The sequence below is a fragment of the Triturus cristatus genome, chromosome 3_2, assembly GCF_964204655.1.
Source record: "Triturus cristatus chromosome 3_2, aTriCri1.1, whole genome shotgun sequence".
Taxonomy (NCBI): Eukaryota; Metazoa; Chordata; class Amphibia; order Caudata; family Salamandridae; genus Triturus; species Triturus cristatus.
This window is the reverse complement of record NC_140584.1, coordinates 732454264-732475825: the sequence shown is the minus strand read 5'-3', so window position 1 is coordinate 732475825 and position 21562 is coordinate 732454264. Positions and strand designations below refer to the sequence as shown.

Below are 21562 nucleotides of genomic sequence, written 5' to 3'. Positions count from 1 at the left end.
GAGGAATCTTTGTCTCCTCTGCGCTCACATTGGTCGTGAGAAAAAAAAAGTCTTGGTTGCAGTTTCCGCTTGCAACTTCGCCTCCTGGTGAAGTTTTAGGAGTTGTAATTTAAGGGACTGCTGCTCTGCTCGAGTCGAGCGCTGTAAACCCCTCGTTGCGCACTTACATTAAATATAAAATGCCACCCACACAATCTTCACGTGCCAACACAAAGTCACTGCCGTGTTTGTGACATTGTCAAAGGATTAAAAGGCCCGATCTGATCATTTATTGCCGATGTATCCACACCACGGCATGCACTGCAGGTCAGGGCACGAGTGCTTAGCACTGGCGCTTACACTTTTAGGCAGAGCAGGCCCTTTCTCCACTAGCGCCCTGGGCGGAATGACTTGTGCCGCCCTCGCTGCTGCTTGTGAATACAATGAGGCAGCAGCCGTATTCCACAGTCACCCCTTAGCTGGCCACATCAAGGCAGTGACTGGCCTTTGAACACACCGCCCTGCTTCCCCCCCACCCCCCCCTCCCCAAGCTCACAGGAGCCACCCTAGCTCTGTCAGGCTGTTTTCAAGTTGTTTGGAGGGGGGTGGGTGTTGATGTGTGTCTGCAGGGGAGTAGGTATAGATGGCCGGTGGCCTGGCATGGTAGGACGTAGGGGGCTGATAGGGTGATAAACAAGCATTGGGATAGACAATAGGTTATGCCGTTGGGACCTTATAAGTTTTAGCTTTGCTGCCAAGGTTTGAAGAGCTATACAACAAATGAACACACCGGTCAACACAAGCATAAACACGCAGACATGCACTACTCAGAGCAAACCACAGACGGCCACAGCACACGTGGGTAGACATGTGTGCACAGTTGCACACCCACAGGCAGAAAGAACACATACATACAGATACACACATTAAACATACCCCATATAGCTCCTTTCATATACACCGATACCCATGGATATGCACCTTTCCAGTCATACTTGTTTTCAATCTCCGAATCCTCCTCTCTCTTGCTAAAATGATGCCTCTAAAGAACAAGCATTTGCAATGCAATAGGTCTCGCATTTGCAAGAGTTTAAGCTATTAGCTTTGCAAATGACAATGCCTTTTATTTGTTTAAAAAAAACCAGAACATAAATAAAAGACATTGTTATTTACAATGCGAATAGCTCAAACTCGCGTAAATGCGAGACCTATTGTACTGAAATGCTTGTTATAAATGTATTTGTGTATTATGAAATGTGGTTACCTGGAAAGAAACCATTAATATTTTGTAAAACAAAACTGTGTTCAATTTCTTGCACACACATGTTGGTAATTACTACTGTAACATTTTTCTTGATAAAACAGAATAACCAGGAAAAATTCAGTAGTATTGGTGGGTTTTTTGCCCGTTTCTTTATACTTTCAAAAGAACGTTTAAGGGTCCAAGTGCGCAGAAGTCCTATTTTCGTGTAAAGCAATAGCCAGATGTTTTGTTTTTGTGGCGTAGTTCATCATATAATGCACTCAAAGTCATGACACATTTTTGCGTGAATTACATTTTGTCCCACCTTTCAGTCAAGCAAATGCCAATTTAACAGAACGGCGTAAGCTACAATAAGGTTGACAATCGCTTGAATTGATTGCTTGCATGTTTTTTACGCAATGTTTGGCACCTTGCTTCCGTTGCTGCTGTTGTGGTCGTGATCCATAATGCAAACTTGCCCAAGTATAGGAAGGTACAGGTATTAAAGCGTGCCGGCCATCTGCAGTTTTCAACTTTAATGCTCACCTTGGGTTTTGCAATATTGCGTTATAGCTGTTCCAGTTAGAAGACCTGCGAAAACAGCGCCTTGAAGACTTGGCCACTCTCATCCAGAAAATCTACAGAGGATGGAAATGTCGCACGCATTTCCTTTTAATGAAGAAGAGCCAGATTGTCATTGCAGCCTGGGCCAGGAGATACGCAGTAAGTGTCTTCGTTTTTACATTTACATTAGCTGTTATTGTATAATATGTACATTTTATTCACCAGTCCTTCCTGTAAAGCATTGGTGGCTTCATAATGAGTGCTGCCAACAAATAGTTTACCTTCCAATGATGTGTGAATAATCTGTAAGGAATACCTGCAGATTATAGAGGGTTGGGAAATATTACAGTTACATTTTCCATTTAAAACAAAAATACAGGCAATGTTTTCTTATGCACATATTGTTACTTTTATTTTAATGTAAACACATTAGTCACACCTACACTGTCAAGGTTTCTTAATTGGATCACTCCAATATATTTTGAAAAAATGTAGCAATGGATTTTTAATTTTGCTTGCAAAATGGCAATAGTGTTGATTACATATGCCAAAAGTGGTTGTCCAATTTCCATTATCATGTAGTTGTTGTGTATTGCTTCCATTGGAAGGCTTTCGCATGAATATTCAGATTCAAATCAGGTTATCCACTGTAGTAACATAAAAACAGTCATTAACCAAGATATGCTTGACTGTTTGATCTGCTGCCTCACTTGGGTCTCCAGAGACCCTAGCGCAGTGGCAGATTGGTGGCTGGTGTTCTCCTGTGCCGTGTTGCATCTTACCCAGGTCTCCAGAGATCTGAGGAAGTTGGAAAAACAAGGATGGTGTTGTGCCTGCACAAACCACATTCTTCCCTGTCAGCCCAACACTCTGTAGACCCACACTGAGGAGAGAAATGAAGCCCCGCTGACAACTGTCTCTATCAGAGCTGCCGTCGGTGGATGTGATGCTGTCACACCATTCTTTGTGAGAGCAGGAGCACGACTTTGCTTTAGGATGAAGTGTGATTGCACAGAGGGTGGCAGGCTAGCTGGCGATGGGTCAGATATTGTTTGTGTACAGTTTGTTTCATGAGTTACTTGCATATGAAAGAATTCCAGATGTTTGTTTCACTTATGGAGGTGCGCGGGAGAAGTTTTTTCCAGAGGGTCATGTGGGTAAGTTGCAGGATGTTTAACCTCAAAACCTCAGGGAGGACCTGAGGGAGGGAACTAGAGGCACGGGATGCTAGGAGAGGCAGCCTCCAAACTATAATGTTTACCACAAAAGAGCCGCTCCTAGTATAGTGACCTAAGTGCTACCGTGTAATAGTATTAGTTTGTGAGTGCAGGCATCTCACAAAAAGTGAAAGACTGGTCTCACACACCACCTGGTGTCATGCTTCATCATTGACCAGTCCTCGCCCTCTAAAAACTTGGTTTGATAGAGGGCGGGCATGCACCTGAAGACAGGGATGCACTTCTAAAGCTAAGTGGGGGCCCTTACAAAAAGTGAAGTTTAAAAAACCATTACAGGTGTCATACTTAATTTAATGTAACTGGCATCTGTATGGTGTTTAAAAAAAATGGTCAGTGTGATGGGGATTCTATTGTCCCCCCACCGTACTACAAGTGGTCAATATGTTTCTGCCTGCTGGCCCCGAGTGGTCCATGGCATTCATCAGGACCTATAATGCTTAAATGGGCTCCACCCTTACCGTATTCTGTTGGTGAGGGTTCCACTTGGTGAGTTGAACAATTTCACTCGCCACCGTGTATGTGACTACGTTTTTGCGCCTATGGTATGCCACATACTCCTGCATTTAATAAGTGCGTGGCTATAAGTGCATCCAGTCGTGTCATTCATCTATGCACTTGGAAAACGGGGAACGAGGTTCCCAGTGCTTACCCTATCAGATGCGACCTATTACCCCCATAGGAGAGTGAGGAGGAGGGACCCCTTTGGTCAAGCGCTACATGAGGAGAAAAAATAGTAATCCCAAAGGGTAATTTAAAAATGTCCCGGGTATTCTGGGTACTGTAGTTAGCAATGATGTCAACAGCTAATCAAATGTATACAGCATGTTATCAGAACCATTATAACATTCATTCATCCATACTCTTACTGTGACTGAAGGGAGCTCCCGCTTCTACACCTGCGTCTGATCTCCTCCCTTCCTCGCCGGTAATTGGGAGAGTCAAACTTTGCGCTATTTATACCCAAAGGTGTCTATATCTGAACGGTAAATGGCTGGAAATGGCGAGGTTCAGGTGTCAGGGACCGAGCTTTCAAAGATATGCCTGGCCTGCCTGTAGCTCGTTATGGGACTTAGCGGCCCTTATAAGGAGATCCACTGTCGGAGTTTGTTTGCCTGGATGGTACAGCGGGGTTCTGGGCCGTGTATGCTGCTCGCAACCACTAAATATGGCAATAGTACGATTATAGTAACCTCTACTTGAACCTAGCATGCATGAATAAATCACCACTGTGAGCTCACTGCACCGTCTCAACACACTCTACACATACGCTGCACCAGGCGTAGTAAGCAAATATATTGATGTCGGATAGCCGCCTCCGGTGTTAAAATAGTGGCCCGATTCATAGGCCTCTTTACACACTGCTCGGCTCATATGAATTGCCGCTGTGTGTTTATATTTATATTTACTTTTTAAATATGCGCTGCAGCTGGCACGGCAGCTTATACTCTGGCTTATAACAGTGCATGTTTATACGCATGCGTGCCTTTGAGACACACGCTCCTGGGACAACGGCATAGAAACACTAGAGCCAGCCCCTCTCTCACAAGCAGGTGTGCCTGCGCTGGAAACGGATGGTTGCGAGAAGCATTCACGGCCAAGAACCCCGCCGTACCATCCAGGCAAACAAACTCGGACAGCGGATCTCCTTATAAGGGCCGCTAAGTCCCATAACGAGCTACAGGCAAGCCAGGCATATCTTTGAAAGCTCGGTCCCTGACACCGGAACCTCACCATTTCCGGCCATTTACCGTTCAGATATAGACACCTTTGGGTATAAATAGCGCAGAGTTTGACTCTCCCATTTACCAGCGAGGAAGCGAGGAGATCAGACGCAGGTGTAGAAGCAGGAGCTCTCTCCAGTCACAGTAAGAGTATGGATGAATGAATGTGATGGTTCTGATAACATGCTGTATATATTTGATTAGCTGTTGACATCATTGCCAACTACCGTACCTAGAATACCCCTGGGACATGTTTTTAAATTACCCTTTGGGATTTCTCTTTTTTTCTCCTCATGTAGTGCTTGACCAAAGGGGTCTCCCCTCCTCAGTTTCCTATGGGGCTAATAGGTCCCATCTGCTAGGGTAAGCACTGGGAACATCGTTCCCCGTTTTCCAAGTGCACAGGTGAATGATACGACTGGATGCACTTATAGCCACGCACTTATTAAATGCATGAGTATGTGGCATACCATATGACCTTTTCCAGACTTGCTACTGTATCACTTGTGTCTGGACTTCACTTATGTTTTCTTTTCTACAGGCGCAAAAACTTAGTCGCATACACAGTGGCGAGTGAAATTGTTCACCTCACCAAGTGGAACCTTCACCAACAGAATACCGTAAGGGTTGAGCCCATTTAAGCATTATAGGTCCTGATGAATGCCACAGACCCCTCGGGGCCAGCAGGCAGAAACATGTTGACCACTTGTAGTACAGTGGGGGGGGACAATAGAATCCCCATCACACCGACCATTGTTTTTAAATACCATACAGATGCCAGTTACATTAAAATAAGTATGACACCTGTAATGGTTTTTTAAACTTCACTTTTTGAAAGGGCCCCCACTTAGCTTTAGAAGTGCATCCCTGTCTTCAGGTGCATGCCCGCCCTCTATCAAACCAAGTTTTTAGAGGGCGAGGACTGGTCAATGATGAAGCATGACACCAGGTGGTGTGTGAGACCAATCTTTCACTTTTTGTGCGATGGCTGCACTCACAAGCTAATACTATTACACGGTAGCACTTAAGTTGCAGGATGCCCAGTATTTTTTTATTTTTTTTAATGAGTATTAGAGAAGGCATATGTTTAGGGTTGTGGGTGACAGGAGGTTAGGCTATTTGTATACCTGTTTTTGTACATGTTCCATAAGGCTCAGATGTTAATTCTCTGTCCAAACATTTGTATTGGAAGCTGGGGTAGACAATTTTTTGGAAGCCTTATAGAACATGAAATTATAGCTGGGTAAAATGTGAGGTACAGGGATGTTTTTCAGCTCTGGGTTCTGAGTGACATCCAGGACAACTTTTGTCTAGCTGATGTCACTCAGAACCCCTCAGTGAAAAACATCCCACTTATTCACAGATATCCATCTATAAGTTCGTTATGTACGGTCTCACAGATAACGACTATCATGAATACCAGATTCTAAATCTGGTTGTTCACTCCTGAGATGTAGCAACAATGGATACAAAAGTCGTTTCCCCTGTTGCTGCTTCATAAGGAAATGACAGGTTGCTGTGGCAAGCACTCTGAGAGCTTATCTATGTAGCACCGGCTGTCTGCTGTGATGGAAAGAAGAGAGTACAGCTTCGGAGAGTAAAGGTGAGCGATTGCACAGAGGGTGGGAGGGGTGGTGGTGTCAGGAGGCCAGGTTCTTGTATTTATTTTATTTGGTGTTTTGTTTTTGCGATTAGATCAAGGAGAAGATGCTATATTGTGTATGGTTCCTTTATTACTCCTCAAAGCATGGGCAGGTGATTTTTGAGGGCATCAAAAATATAAAATTATAGATGGTTATTGGGTAATGTGCCAGCATAAGAATAGCATTGCAGTCTTTGGACTATGTTATCGAATGTGCGGGAGATCCTACATCCTAAGCATTCTTTGGGTTGCATGTCTTTACTGTGGACAGTGCTTTTTACTGACTCTAGATGTTAGACACTAAGTTGCAAACGTATGAAAATTGTTATGACTATCATGCTCAGTTCAGTTGAACCAGTCAACTTGTGAACTGGCCCCTGTGGAATGAGCTTTAGTGAACAAAAAAGATAGGACAGTTATGACTCTCTTGCATGGTGTTTTCAAAAGCAAGACCATCTTAAATCACTGTAGGTTGCTATTCTGACCAGAATCAGTACTATAGCAAAAAAAAGTAGGGGTGACATTGTCAAAAAGGGCACTTTCCTACCGTTAAAAAGAGAATAAATTGGATCTTTTTCACCTTGTTGTCTAATTGAGGTCACTGGGAACCCCTCGGTGAAAAAAACCCACGATTATTCACTATTACCCATTTATAAGTCTATATATAACACATGGGAACCTGGAATTCCTGTATGAAAGTCATTCTCGAATTTTGTTTTTACAGTAGAGTATTGACGTCTGCAGTCACCTATAATAATGAAATGATGTTGCTGCTCAACCTTAGTAACGTATTACAGTTGAGCGGTGACACCCTAAGGCCTGCTGCCAAAGTCAGTTGTCAAAGTGAAAGACAGGCCACAGAGCATAATTACTGCTACTGCTTAATCAATGAAACTGGCTTTTCCTTCATCTGACCTTTTTCATAAATTGAACAGTTATCAGAAGAAATTACATACTTGTAGCAGCATGTTTATTTTCTATAAGCTATAGGTCATTGCAGGAAGCCAAACTCGCCCTGTTTCAGCACGTTTTGAGATATTTGCAAAAATATTAACTGCTTTTTGATGTGGTTACTTTTGCACTACAGATTCCACTTTTATTCTTCATATCTACAACCATACTATCTTTTTCATGTGAAAGAAGACACAAAAGGATTGAAGTGGGTTGTGCGAATGATTATGGTGTAACCATGTATTATAAATAAATAAATAAAAACTCTGATGTACATTTAAAGGCTATTGCAAGTCGCCTTGGAGTTTTATGAACATTATTAGAGAACCACATTCTTCCCTGTTCCTCTATATGAAAGACACAAAGAGTGATGGAATGAACATTTGCAATTATAACCACTAACAATCTCTCAGGGTGGCATTGCAAACCATAATTATGTTGCCCACCTTACCATTTCAGTTTGTACCCAGCCATATGCAAATCAGTCTTGGCCATGCTCCAGTAGGATCAGGGTCCTGTGCTCACCTTGTCACTGGCACCAAGTTGCACTTCACTGAATAGCCCCAACTGCAGTGAAATCGTTCTTGGGAAGCTTGTGTTCTGGTTCAGAGAGGACCTGGCTTGGCAGTTTGGGATGGGCTGTTCATTTTGGATCAAGGATGTGTCTAATCTGTGCTGGCATTGGGGGCACAGAAATGATGGACTGGGAGGTAATTACCAGAGTCTGAGATTAATTCATGCGTCCCTCCCATCACTTTTCTGTTTGTTCCTCTATATGACCATGGAATTCCTTGGTATCTACCAATATCATTATAATGTACAGCAGTGAGTACGTTATCCCCTATATCTTGATCTAAGCTTTAACCATGATAGCTAACGTGGTCAGCAAGAGAGGAAGTTTTGTGTAGAAGCGTTTCCTCTCATCTATATGCCTGGCTTATATTCTGGCTCCTCTGTATGCTTGCCATATACTGTGGCTATGGCTTGTTTTCTGTGAGATTGTCCAAAATCGAAGCCATGTGAACTGGCCCCTGCGGAGTGAGCTTTAGTGAACAAAAAAGATAGGACAGAGATGGCTCTTTTGCATGGTTTTGTCAAAAGCAAGACCATCTTAAATCACTAAAGGTTGCTATTCTGACGAAACACCTTTTAGAACTGTGACATTTTGTGACATGTCTTCCTTGTTTTTAGGAATTACAGGAGACTTTTTAGTCAGTAAAAATGGGTGGGTGGAGGCAGATCAAAGCTATCCTGTGGGCTCATAGAAGTGTTTAATTTGAGCTGGTGTTTTGTGATGCTCAGCACCAGCTCATAATTCTCAACACCAGCTCTTATGATAGTTCAACACTTGGTGGAGCTGTAAGTCGAAGTTTGAAAAGATCATATTAGCAGCATGTTTAACAACAAATATGCATAAAAAATCAATAATGCAAGCGCAGCTGGGCCAAATTGTTGCACTTGTAGGTGTGCGATGATTAGTAGTTGCATTAGCATGTGCCAGTGATGGCGGGTGGTGTAAGCTGAATGATCGCTTGAAAAATCCCTTGCGTCATGGCAGTTTTTTTCTTTTACTAATTAACCACTGGCTGATAGAGCTTGAATTTGTATTGTAAACAAACCAGACTTTTTAAATACATGGCTCAGTGGCAAATTCAGAGCTACGTGAATACCTAACCTTTGATCAGGAGCCAGCGCAGTGGAATTGGATGAGTTGCCCAGTGCAGTGTAGGATGGGGGGCAAATCTGCATTCTGCACAGTTTGCAGTCTTGCCAGCAAGACTTGCCCCTATATTGCTCAAGCGTTGTTTGTGATATATGGAGAAAAATGTACTTAAGGAAGCCTATTTTGAAGCAACATTCTCCACAACTTGTCTCCCCAAATTTTTCCTCATGAACTGGTCTTCCAGGATGTCAAAACCATTCTGGTGAATGTCCTTAATGTCTAAAAACAAAATCTGAATTCCTATTTTTTTAAGATGCTATACACCACTTGTTCGCCTTTTTGGCAGAAAACATCTGTTTTTTTCTGTTTCTGCCCGTCGTCTTCTCTCTCCCAGGTTACCCTCTTTTCTCTCTCCGGCTCTTCACTAGTGTTGCTGTATTTCAGCCAGTTCCTCTTTGCTTCAGTTGTTTTTTCCCCCTTCCCATTCCAATAACCGTCTTACCTCTATCCCGACCTATCCCTTAATTTTTGTATAGTTCTTTCTCCCCCCTCCCTTTCTATTCTAAGAGATTGGATCCTTTTTCGATTAACACATTTTCTTGTGCTGCTGTAACTGTTATGCACACTACTGTACATTTTTCGGCTGCTTTAGTATGTCAAATTTCCTGAAATATTTCGCAGTTAAAAATTTAGTGAAAAAGAGTCTTGCTTTATCTCAAGGGCTAGTTTTGCAGTAACATTTGTTGTGCAGTTTACATGAATATAGTTTTTATTAATGTAATTTGTCACCATGTCTGTTTTTGGATTTTTTTTCCCAATGGTTAAATTGGAAACAAAGGACAGCAAACATCTCTTTAGCTGTTGCTTTTTACTGAAATGGTACTGCAAATTAAAAGCAAAATTGAACTGCTCAAAATGGTCAAACAAAAATCCTTCTACTTTTGCATAGTTTGCTAATGGGACAATACATTGCGACAGCAAGGATATTAACTAGGCATTTGAATAGCTCTAACACTTCAAATAGGAAAGGTTAGAGCTGTGGGGTATCTAAATGATTCTTACTGAAGGTGTAAGTAGAAATCGGACACAGGCTTGCAAACCATGTGGTAGTCCTTTTGATTGCAGAGCACAAACTCTCTACTAATGAAGGAATGAATCTCGCCGCTAGGCAGTCGCCAAGAGATGAATTAAAGATGGTGTTTTTGTGTAGGTAATGATATCCACAATCTGAATCGCTTTCAATGTGTGCATTACCAGCTGTGCTAGACTATTAAGATTATTTAAACTGTCAAATATGTTCAAACTTCTAAACTGCATACATTTGTCAATACAGCAACAACAGAAATACAGTCGGATAAAGAGCTCTACCATTATTGTGCAGTCTTACATCAGAGGTTGGAAGGTGAGTTTTTGTTTACAGAATGATGCTTTCTTTTATTTATTTTATTGATCAATATTTCTCTTTATGGCAATATTTTCCAGAGGTTTAGTGCTATATACCCTCCTACAGCGAATCATTGCAACACTCAAGCCAATTTGGCCCTTAATTTGAATTTAAAGAGCAACAGTAAGCTAGCATTAAGATATTTAATATGCACCTTTTGGAAGTAAGACCCTGTTTACCTAATTTTTACGTAATCTACTGTTTTCCAAAATCTAAAATACATATGATACGGTATGTAACTTTCAAGATCATGTCCTATTTTGGAACATAAAGTACCCTTTGATTAACTAAAGTACCCTATGATTAACTAATGGGTTTAGACTCTGTCATATCAAGAGAAAACTATTATGTTGCTTAACCCCTTCAGCGCTGCGCGGATTTCCGCGCAGTGCTGCAGGTTCTGAGCGCGGGCGGGGCCATGACGGAACGGTTCCGTCATAAGCACAGCCCAACCGACGTGCATGACGGAACCGTTCCGTCATAAGCGTCGAAGGGGTTAAGCTATGTTAGATATTTATGCAAGTTGCCAAATACATACAAATTGGAGTAATCAATTGGACGGTTTACGATTGCGAACACACAGATGTATTTGATCATTTAATAATAAATAACTACTGTGTAACTGATTTCTTTTTTTTTTTTTAATTGAACATATTATATGCAACATTAATAAAGTCTATTAAACACTTTTGTTACATGCAACCCACTTAGCAATGTTTTATATTACATTTGTGTGGGGAAAACCATTGTCAGTTACTGTCCATGATCCTTGTTGCATTTTCCAAGACTCAGCTTAAATACTCAATTGATCCAAAGGCCCCCCCACAGCACTATCTCAGCTCGTCTCCTCCACATATATGAAAAGTAACCTTTTTTGTAATTTTACGGAGAACCTTTAATCTTTCTTTTTTTGCTTTAGGGGCTTTGCACTGTGTATTCTCTTTTTGAGTCACTTTTGTTGGCTTAACAAATATCAAAGATGCATAGATTGAAACCTGCATTGCCTGTCCTGATTGCATTGCAACCCATCGCAAGGCTAGGTGGCAAATGGATGCGGTCATGCATTTTGGATTTTTTTTCTTCTAGTTTTGCATGCAAGTGGCATGAGATACCTTGGATAATTGTTTCTACCATTTAAGACGCGTATTGAGGGGAGTCTAAGATGCCTGAAGTGTCAGTGATATTTGGATGTTTTTCAGAGGGACCAGGATCGGCATGTTGCCACAGTCAGTACAGAGATTCATGCCATTCATTGTCTAAATCATCCTGTCACAGGTGTAGTATTCATGGTGGAGATAAGTTTAAGGTCAGTCAAATGTAGGGTGGCATTGATCTAAACCATGAGACATTTGAAACACCCTACGGTTTCTACCATTCCTGTTAGACACTTGATGTTCTCTACATAACTGTTAGGCCGCTCTTTGGAGTCCACTTTAAGAGGAAGTTTAATATTGACTCTCCGGTGTTTTACCTTAAATCATCCGGTACTTTAGCACTAAGGGACTCTTTAGTACGTGCTTTCCTCATACTAATGACATCTGAAAGGGCTCTTGTGTAATCAGTTGTAGCTATCTGTAAGTATCGGTAGTTTCTCTCTATTATTTTGTTTTTGAAGTGCGGAATGGCACAGATCTTCTCGAGATCTCCCCACCACCCATAAGGGTACAGCTCCTTGTATTTTGTTGTTCTGCATGCTGCCCCACATTTACTAAGACCCTTTATTCTTGATGTGTGTCTTGCCTTGCATGTTTTGGTCTTTGAGGATGCTTGTCTTGTTTTTATGTATTGTGTTTTTCCCCTTGTTTTAAGTTGTGGTAAGTGATGGAGTACCAGATTTTCTGTAGGGTCCAGGAACTGTCCTATTCCAGTTGCTTCTTTGGAAAACTTCCTTGAACATTTCAGTCAGATCAGTTACTTGATGCACTATATGTAAATCAAGGTTAACGTATTTATTTCCTCTTATTGTGCACTCAAAGTAAAGCCAAACAGTACTCTGGGTCCAAAGCAGTGCTTTTAATGTGTGGTTTTGTGGAGTCATATGTTTTACCCAGTTCTGACACTGTTTCACAAAAGGATTCAGGTCAGGGTTTTAGGAACTCAGGCTGATGATGGGAGAGACCATGTTAATAAAGGCAGCTCAGAGTCGGTGTTATACTCTCTTGATGGTCCTATTCTGTGGTGGCATGCATTCATTTGCTATGTCTGACATTTAGGGCACCTGAAAGATCCTCTACTTTTTCTGTGATGGCATTTTGGAATGTTCGAGGCATGTGGGCTGCTGAATTCATATCTGTGCATAGATCGCCGCCTAGTGTTGGGTCCGGATGTTTGCACGTTGTTGTCCTGGAAGAGTCTTCGAAGTATCCTGAGATAGGCGACTCCTCCCCTGGACCACAGTGCGCATGGGCATCCTCTCCATCCTCAGATTGTTATTTTCCGCCATTGGGTTCGGATGTGCTTATCTTAGCTCAAGTTAGGAAAATTTAATTTAAGGCCAAAAGGCCTTTAGTTTTCGTCGGTACTGTTTCCGCTCGGTATCGACAGCTTTCTTGCTTAGTTTAGCAAACTTCTTCAAGTTTTTCGGATCCGTTTAATCCGACCATCGACCTTACATCGACGATGGAATCGAGGACCCCATTCAAACGGTGTCCTGTTTGCCACGCCAAATATCCACATATCGACGTCCACCCGGTGTGCAACAAATGCCTCTCGCCGGATCACGACAAATCGAAATGTATGGCCTGTGCCCGATTCCGATCCAAGAAGACTCTCCGGAATCGACGGGCAGCGAGATTAGAAGCGCAGCAATCGGCACCGGCCCCGGCCAACATCTTCAGCACCGAGGACGGGGATGTTGAAAGCGTGGAAGACCTGAACTACAGCCCCGCTTCTGAACACGATTCCCGATCGCAAGACGCCGATGAAGCGCTTTTTCACAGGGAAGAAGCCGACGATGAGGTAGGAGACTACGATGAGGCCTTTGGGGCCGAAGAAGATAGCTCTGGTGAAGAGCAGGGCCTACCCGTCGAAACGGAGGCCATCAAAGTGCGTCATTCTACGGCTCCGGTCGAGGGATCGCCTCCGGGCCTTACCCGAGATCAATCCCGCAGTTCTTCTGCCCCGCCTTTGGGCCCGGCCTCGAACATCCAGCAAGAGCCATTATTACCGAAAGACTGGTTTCCCTTCAACGAAACCGAAACCAATCGTCGCACCGGTTCCACAGAAACCGAAAGTGAAACTAGCAGTGGTCGGGTCGAAGGCCTCAACTCATTCGACGCCAGCCCAGACCATCGGCTCCGAACGCACTAAAAGGGATTTCGGCGCCGAACTCGCTGCAGCGGATGTCGGTACCGACCCGAAAAAGAAGGCCATCGGTACCTCAAAAGCGCCTCGGCCCCCGGCACCGAAGCAATCGGCCACGACCACCAAAGTTAAAATGGCCGCTCCATCGGAGTCCACTTCGAAGGCAGCGACTAGGGTCAAGTCATCGACTCCGTCGACCGCTACTACCTCTCCTCGAATCGATGACCCTGTGGCCCCGAGGCAGTCCACGCCTACCTCTGCAGAACCACTCTGCACCAAAGAACCTTCGGCGTTCTCGGTGCGACAAGTTGCGGCGTCATTGCAACGCATCAGAGAACAGGCTGCCCTCCAGTCCACGTCGGGCCCTGACCCGAAAAAGGCTCCAAAGGCACCTTCGGCACCAACCAACATCACTTTTGGTTTGCCGCCGTCCACGGCGCCAAAGATGTTCGAGATCCGAACACGTGTCTGCCAGACAAGGTCCCCATCTACTGGACACTCTCCTACTGAGCCTTCACCGTCCCAATTCATCGACGCCGACACCGGCAGACTCATGCTCCGAAAACGGAAGGTCACACCGGAGCAGACCTTGGACTCTTACAGAATCCCTCTAAAGCAGAAACTGCCAGCAGAATCGGAACCGGTTCTATACGAACGCCTGCATACCTCCTATCTAGATCCCCAGTCCTTTTCTCCGACGCCCTCCGACACGGACGCAATGGAGGATTACATGGGTGATGATACCACCTACCCTAGGGATATAGATCCTGAGGAGCAGCAGGACCCAGATCAAGCTTGGGATGACCCTGCAGACCCGGGTGCCACAACAGATACCCAGGACACGCAGCTTTACGGTGCAAAAACATCTCCCACAGAGGACACTGCTGCCTTCAATGCCCTCATAGAACGTGCTGCAGCCAATCATGGAGTGCAACTCCACTCTGACACAATTGAGGACGACTTTTTGGTGGACACTTTCGCCTCCTCTGAGAGGACTGTCAAGACTCTGCCCATGTTGAAAGGTGTTCTCAAGCCAGCAAAGGAGATTTTCAAAGAAACAACCAGGGCACGGGTGCTGAACCCCAGGATTGAAAAAAAATACAAACCTGCGCCCGGGGACCCTATGTACATTAGAGGTCAGTTACCTCTGGACTCCATGGTGGTTGCTAACGCTCGCAAACGAGCGCACTCGCAAACAACTGGTGATGCTCCTCCCCCAGACAAAGAGTCCAAGGTGCTGGAGACCTCAGGCAAGAGGATTGCAGCTCAAGCAGCAAACATCTGGCGCATTGCCAATACACAGGCCCTCCTGGCTCGCTACGATCGTTCACACTACGACACGCTAGAGTCACTACTCCAACATCTGCCAGACGAGTACAAAGAGGCAGCGGAGCTCCTCATCAGAGAGGGACAACTTCTTACAAACGCATCCATTAAGTGCGCACTAGATGCTGCCGACACAGCTGCGAGGGCGATAAACACCAGCGTCATGTTACGCCGACATGCTTGGTTAAGAATCTCCGGATTCAAACCTGAGATTCAAAACAACATCCTAAATCAGCCTGTCAACCCCGACTACTTATTCGGACCAGAAGTTGACACCACTTTAGAAAAGATAAAAAAGGACACTGACACTGCAAAGTCAATGGGGGCTCTGCAAATGCAGACATTTCGTAGTGGCTCCTTCGTCGCCCGGGAATAGGGGGGCAGCTAGAGGACAGGGGTCACAGCAGACATACAACAAAGGGGGCACACAGAGTACCTACGATAAAAACAACAGAGGTGGATATCGTGGCTCCAGCACCAAGGGCAGAGGACGCGGTTACGGCAACACCAGGTCCTCACCCAAGAACAAACATTGACGCCCTCTCCCTTCCCCCCGACCACATAACACCTGTCGGGGGAGACTCCAGCGGTTCCTGTCCACATGGAATACCATCACCACGGACAGGTGGGTCAGGGATATTATCCAGCACGGTTACTGTCTCGAATTAACCTCCACTCCACCCACAATACCGCCAAAGCACCGTCCTATGTCCACAGAGCACTTAGCATTATTGCAGCAGGAAGTGCTAAGTATGCTGCAAAAAGTTGCAATAGAGGTTGTGCCCTTCAACCAGCAGGGGACAGGGGTGTACTCTATGTACTTCCTAATCCCAAAAAAGGACGGGTCGCTCAGACCTATACTAGACCTGAGACCCCTCAACCACTACATTCTCTCAGAGCATTTCCATATGCTCACCCTACAACAGGTTCTCCCGCTGCTCAGCCAGGGAGACTTCCTAGCCACACTAGACCTCAAAGATGCGTACTTCCACATTCCCATACACCCGTCACACAGGAAATATCTCAGGTTCACTATTCAGGGGCAGCACTACCAATTCAAAGTCCTCCCCTTCGGTGTGACAACAGCACCCAGAGTTTTCACCAAGTGCCTAGCTACAGTGGCTGCACATCTCCGGAGACAACACATTCACGTCTACCCTTACCTGGACGACTGGCTTGTTCAGGCAAAGTCATCCCAGCAATGTGCCAGCCACATGTCCATCACCATTCACCTTCTTCACAGTCTGGGATTCTCACTAAATTACCCAAAATCACATCTCCAACCCGCACACGTACAACAGTACCTGGGTGCGACCATAGACACTCTGGCAGCCACAGCTCAGCCAAATTTAGTGAGGATCAACAGCATGCAAATGCTGATCTCAAAGTTCAAACCTCAACACTCCCTTCCTGCGCGAGTGTTCATGCAGTTAATAGGCATGATGGCCTCCTGCATTTTCATAGTCCCACACGCGAGACTACGTATGCGCCCGCTTCAGGAGTGCTTGGCACGTCAGTGGAATCAGGCTCACGGGCAATTAAAAGACCTAGTGTTGGTGAGCGGTCGGGCATACAACTCTCTGCATTGGTGGAATCCACAAAACCTTTGCAAGGGCCGACCGTTCCAAGAGCCTGTTCCACAAATAATACTGACGGCGGACGCGTCTCTCCAGGGATGGGAAGCTCATGTACTCAATTACACAGTGCAGGGACTATGGACAATACAACAAAAGAAGATGCACATCAACCTTCTGGAACTGATGGCAATCTTCCTGGCAATGAAGGCATTCAAAGTACACTTGTGCAACAAAGTCGTGTTGATCCAGACGGACAACATGACTGCCATGTACTACATACAGAAGCAGGGAGGAACACACTCTCCACAGTTGTCTCATCTGGCTCAGAGCATGTGGAAGTGGGCCATTCAGAGGAACATTTTTCTCATGGCGGAACACCTCCCCGGCAAGGACAACCAGATGGCGGATCTGCTCAGCAGGCACAGCCACCAGATGCACGAGTGGGAGCTACACCCGTCAGTACTCCAACCGTACTTCCAACAGTGGGGTCATCCAGAGATAGACCTATTCGCCACAAACGAAAACGCAAAATGCCAAAGCTTTGCTGCCAGGTTCCCACATCCACAGTCGCAGGGCAATGCGATATGGATGAACTGGTCCGGCTGATTTGCGTACGCTTTTCCCCCAGCGCCATTAATACCGCTGGTGGCACGCAAACTGCGACAGCACTCACTGACACTCATCCTAGTTGCTCCCACATGGGCGCGCCAGCCATGGTACACCACCTTTCTAGAACTTTCCGTGGTGCCGCATCAAAGGCTGCGGATCAAACCTGCACTCTTAACGCAGAACCATGGCGAAATTCAGCACCCAGATCCGCAACAGTTGAACCTGGCAATCTGGCTCCTGAAGTCTTAGAGTTTGGCTACCTAAACCTGCCACCTGACTGTATGGAGATCATTAAGGAGGCCAGGAGACCCACTACCAGAGCTTGCTATGCAGCTAAATGGAAGAGGTTTGTCATTTATTGCAACAACAATGACATTAACCCGCTGGACGCATCCATTCAAAACATAATCTGTTACCTCTTACACCTATACCGATGCAATCTGGCATACACCTCAATACGTATCCATTTGACCGCAATAGCAGCCTATCTCCAGAACAGGCAGCACCTCTCTTTATTCCGAGTGCCTGCCATCAAAGCTTTCTTGGAGGGACTTAAACGAGTAATTCCCCCAAGACACCCACCAGCACCGGTGTGGAACCTCAACTTGGTCCTCACCCGACTGATGGGTCCACCCTTCGAACCTCTCCACTCATGTGAGATTCAATTCCTCACCTGGAAAGTAGCTTTCCTAGTGGCAATCACTTTGTTAAGAAGAGTTAGTGAACTCCAGGCACTAACCATTCAAGAGCCATTCATACAGGTTCACGCAAACAGGGTCGTACTACGTACCAACCCCAAATTCATGCCTAAAGTAATATCGCAGTTCCACATGAATCAAACTATTGAACTGCCTGTTTTCTTTCAGAATCCACAAAATGTCGCTGAAAGAATGCTCCATACACTAGATGTCAAAAGAGCCCTCATGTACTATATAGACAGAACTAAAGACTTTAGGAAGACAAAACAACTTTTCGTTGCCTTTTCTCCACAACACAAAGGCAACGCCAGCTCCAAAGCAGGTATAGCCAGATGGATCGTTAAATGTATTCAAATTTGCTATCAAAAGGCTAAACGCACATTAACGATTCCCCCATGAGCCCACTCAACACGTAAATTATGGGCGTCCATGGCTTTCCTGGGAAACATTCCTTTACAGGATATATGTAGAGAAGCCACATGGTCCACTATACATACATTTACCAAACACTATTGTGTAGATGTACACTCAAAACAGCAGGCAGCTGTAGGACAGGCTGTTCTCAAAACTCTTTTTCAGACCGCTGCAGCTGGCACTGGTGGCCGCCGTTAATAGGAGGTACTGCTATGTATTCTATGCACAGATATGAATTCAGCAGCCCACATGCCTCGAACTGAATATGCTACTTACCAGTATGCATCTGTTCTTGGCATGTAGGGCTGCTGACATTCATATCGCCCACCCTCCTCCCCGGCGCCTGTAGCAGCTGCAGACCTCAGAATTACTGTATAGCATGGTCATCACTTTCTGTATCTACTCCATCACTGCCACAATGGCGAAAAACAATCTGAGGATGGAGAGGATGCCCATGCGCACTGTGGTCCAGGGGAGGAGTCACCTATCTCAGGATACTTCGAAGACTCTTCCAGGACAACAACGTGCAAACATCCGGACCCAACACTAGGCGGCAATCTATGCACAGATATGAATGTCAGCAGCCCTACATGCCAAGAACAGATGCATACTGGTAAGTAGCATATTCAACCTCAGGAGTCAATAACACCTCAAAGTTGAGTCTTGTAGTGGAGGAGATCATCTGGATGGAAGTTGTTTTATAGTGAGTTCTGTAGCATTTCATGTTGATATTGTTCTAGAGTTGAGGTCTACAGATGAGTTAAACGTTAATTTATTAAGATCACTAACTATGTAACCTATGGTGGATGTAATGTTTCTTTGCAAATGCACACTTTGTTGATGGTCCCATTTACTTTTAGGAGTTGAGCCTGTAGCTACTTCTGAATATGGAAGTTGGTGCAGCAGTGGCACTCCAAAGACAAAAGTTGATAGGTGAAATGTTTGCAAAAAATCCAATCACATGCAATTGCTCAGGGTAGCATTTGAATCCATCGTTCCTTTGCCCATCTTGCCACCTCAGTGTAGACCCAGCCATATGCAAATCAGTCTTGACCCTACACCAATAGAAACAATCCAGCCAAATTACCATGCCTGATCCCTCCTGAACCGGAACACAAGCAACCCAGGTCTGGTTTTGCCATGATTGAGCTTGTCAGTCAGATGTAGCTTGGTTCCGAAAGGTGGCACAGTGAGCACTGGACCCACAGTTGGGTAGCGGTGGCACGCAGCAAGCAGTTGTTTGAAATCAATGGGCATTTTCACTTTCTTGCCACCCCTGGCACCTAATCAGTTGGGTAAATTCCTTGAGTACTCATTTTAACAGAGCAGTAATTGATGTGAAGTGCAGTCTGAATTAGGTCTTCAGCTGCTCAGCAACTGAGAAGCATGCTTGTCCCCTATTCAGTGATGAATATTTTGACTTTGAATTTTCCATGTATCTGCCTCAATCTACAGGTCTCATTTTAGTAGTATTTATTCTAGGCTGCAATAAGTATATTTTTCTTGTTGGGGTTTAAGTTTGGCCTGCATTTCACCTTTTGCATTTTACATTTTCTTAAATTGGTCTCCTGCCATCTCTTTAAAGTTTGCTACATTGTTAGCCTGTGCTTTCACATCCCCAATGAATGTTGTCTTAGCTTTTGGAATAGGCCGTCTCTGTGAACATTTTTAGGCTCTGAGTAGCTCATGTTTTTCAGTGTCTATTTTTCTGAATTCCAGTGTTGTGTATGATTCTGCAATTAAATGGTTGGATCTGGGATTTTGTTTGTTCAGTCCTTTGTGTGTGTCCCGTTGCCGCCATTGACCATTTGGTGCCAAGTCTGTCTTCTTGTGATCTCAGATCTATGACCCAGAAGCCCATATTCGTCACAATCTTTAGATTTTTTCCCCATATGATCTGGATGCAAAGTAGAGGGCAATGTAGCCTAGGAAGTGTTGAAGAAAGAGTTAGTCGAGAAAATACTGAGGAAAGAAAACACGGGACCTGCATGACACATTGAGGCAAGTCTCAAACACCAATAAAAATTAGATTTCTGAGGCCTGTTCCCTTGGGTGCAGTGAGGATGGAGCATATCCTCTTCAGTTCCTACCTAAAGTGCCATGGCAAGCTTACCTGGAAGGAAAGCCACAAGGGGTGTAACCTTCGTTTGCTCAAGGATCACAGCTTGGAGGGATGAAAAGCATGTGTAGAGTTCCTGCCTAAGTCCCTAAACACAAAAGGAAAACCAATGTGTGCCCCATACGCCATGGCGCGGTCTCATAATAAACATCCCTCTGTAAAAGATCTTGGGTTGCCCAGCAATGAGGATAACCTTGAAGAATCTGAAGTGACAGAGGGGGAAGGATCTGACTCTAAGCAGGTTGTCATTGAGGCCAAAATAGAAGAGGCGTCGAAGAGGATGCTGGACGGAAGAGAGCAGAAGAGGCACCAGGTAACAACACAACGATCCCACTATGGAGCAGCGATCGTCAGAGTCAAAGTCGAAAGACACCATTGGTGATAAACCTGTCAGCGCCCTATTGAAATCTGAAAGGGGAGCGAGGGAAAAGTGCCAAGGATACGAGGTTCAATGCCGGATATAAAGGCACATAACGCTGATCAGGAAGTGATGGGTATTAAAAAAAAAAAAAAACCTAATCAACATTTTGAGGCTTACATTGAAGAACTGACAAGAAGAAAGAGGTTTAACTTACTGAAGGGATTTTGAATCTCTAGAAGTACTGAGAAAAGCAAAGGAGGCATACATAGCGTGTAAGGCCAGTTTAGGGACTTTGGAAGACACAGATGCACCAGATAAAGGAGGCAGGGTGTAGACGTTGATTCATGAGAGGAGGGAATTGAAAGATATCCTCAAGGCCCCCACCCACGGACGATATTGTGATCTATAATGTTCTCATAAGGAGGTAGGCTGACACCAGTGAGCCCACATGGAGGAAGAAAAGACACACTCTCAAACTCTTCTCCCCTCACATAGGAAATATATATACCTGCCAATGTAACCAAGCATCTTGGATTATAGGAGGGAAGATTTCAAAGGCTCAGTCTCTGCCAAATTAATTACAACCAGGGTGGAGAAGTCAAACATTCTTCCCAGGACCCAACCTAAATCAAGGGGCAATGCAGCTTGTTAGACCTGTCACCCTTAGGCTGGTCTTTCCACAGATGTATTCCTTTTACCTCCATGTTTTT

The 21562-nt window shown here is 44.8% G+C and overlaps 1 protein-coding gene across 4 annotated transcripts in view; it reads left to right on the top strand.

The window, feature by feature from the left end:
• MYO1B (myosin IB) overlaps positions 1-21562 on the top strand; it is a 715692-nt gene that overhangs the window by 509267 nt on the left and 184863 nt on the right. For all 4 annotated transcript variants that reach the window (XM_085648784.1, XM_085648782.1, XM_085648783.1 and 1 more), the window contains exons 20-21: positions 1796-1945; positions 10335-10403. In XM_085648784.1, coding sequence (XP_085504910.1) covers positions 1796-1945; positions 10335-10403 — 219 coding nt within the window. The remainder of the gene's footprint in view (positions 1-1795; positions 1946-10334; positions 10404-21562) is intronic.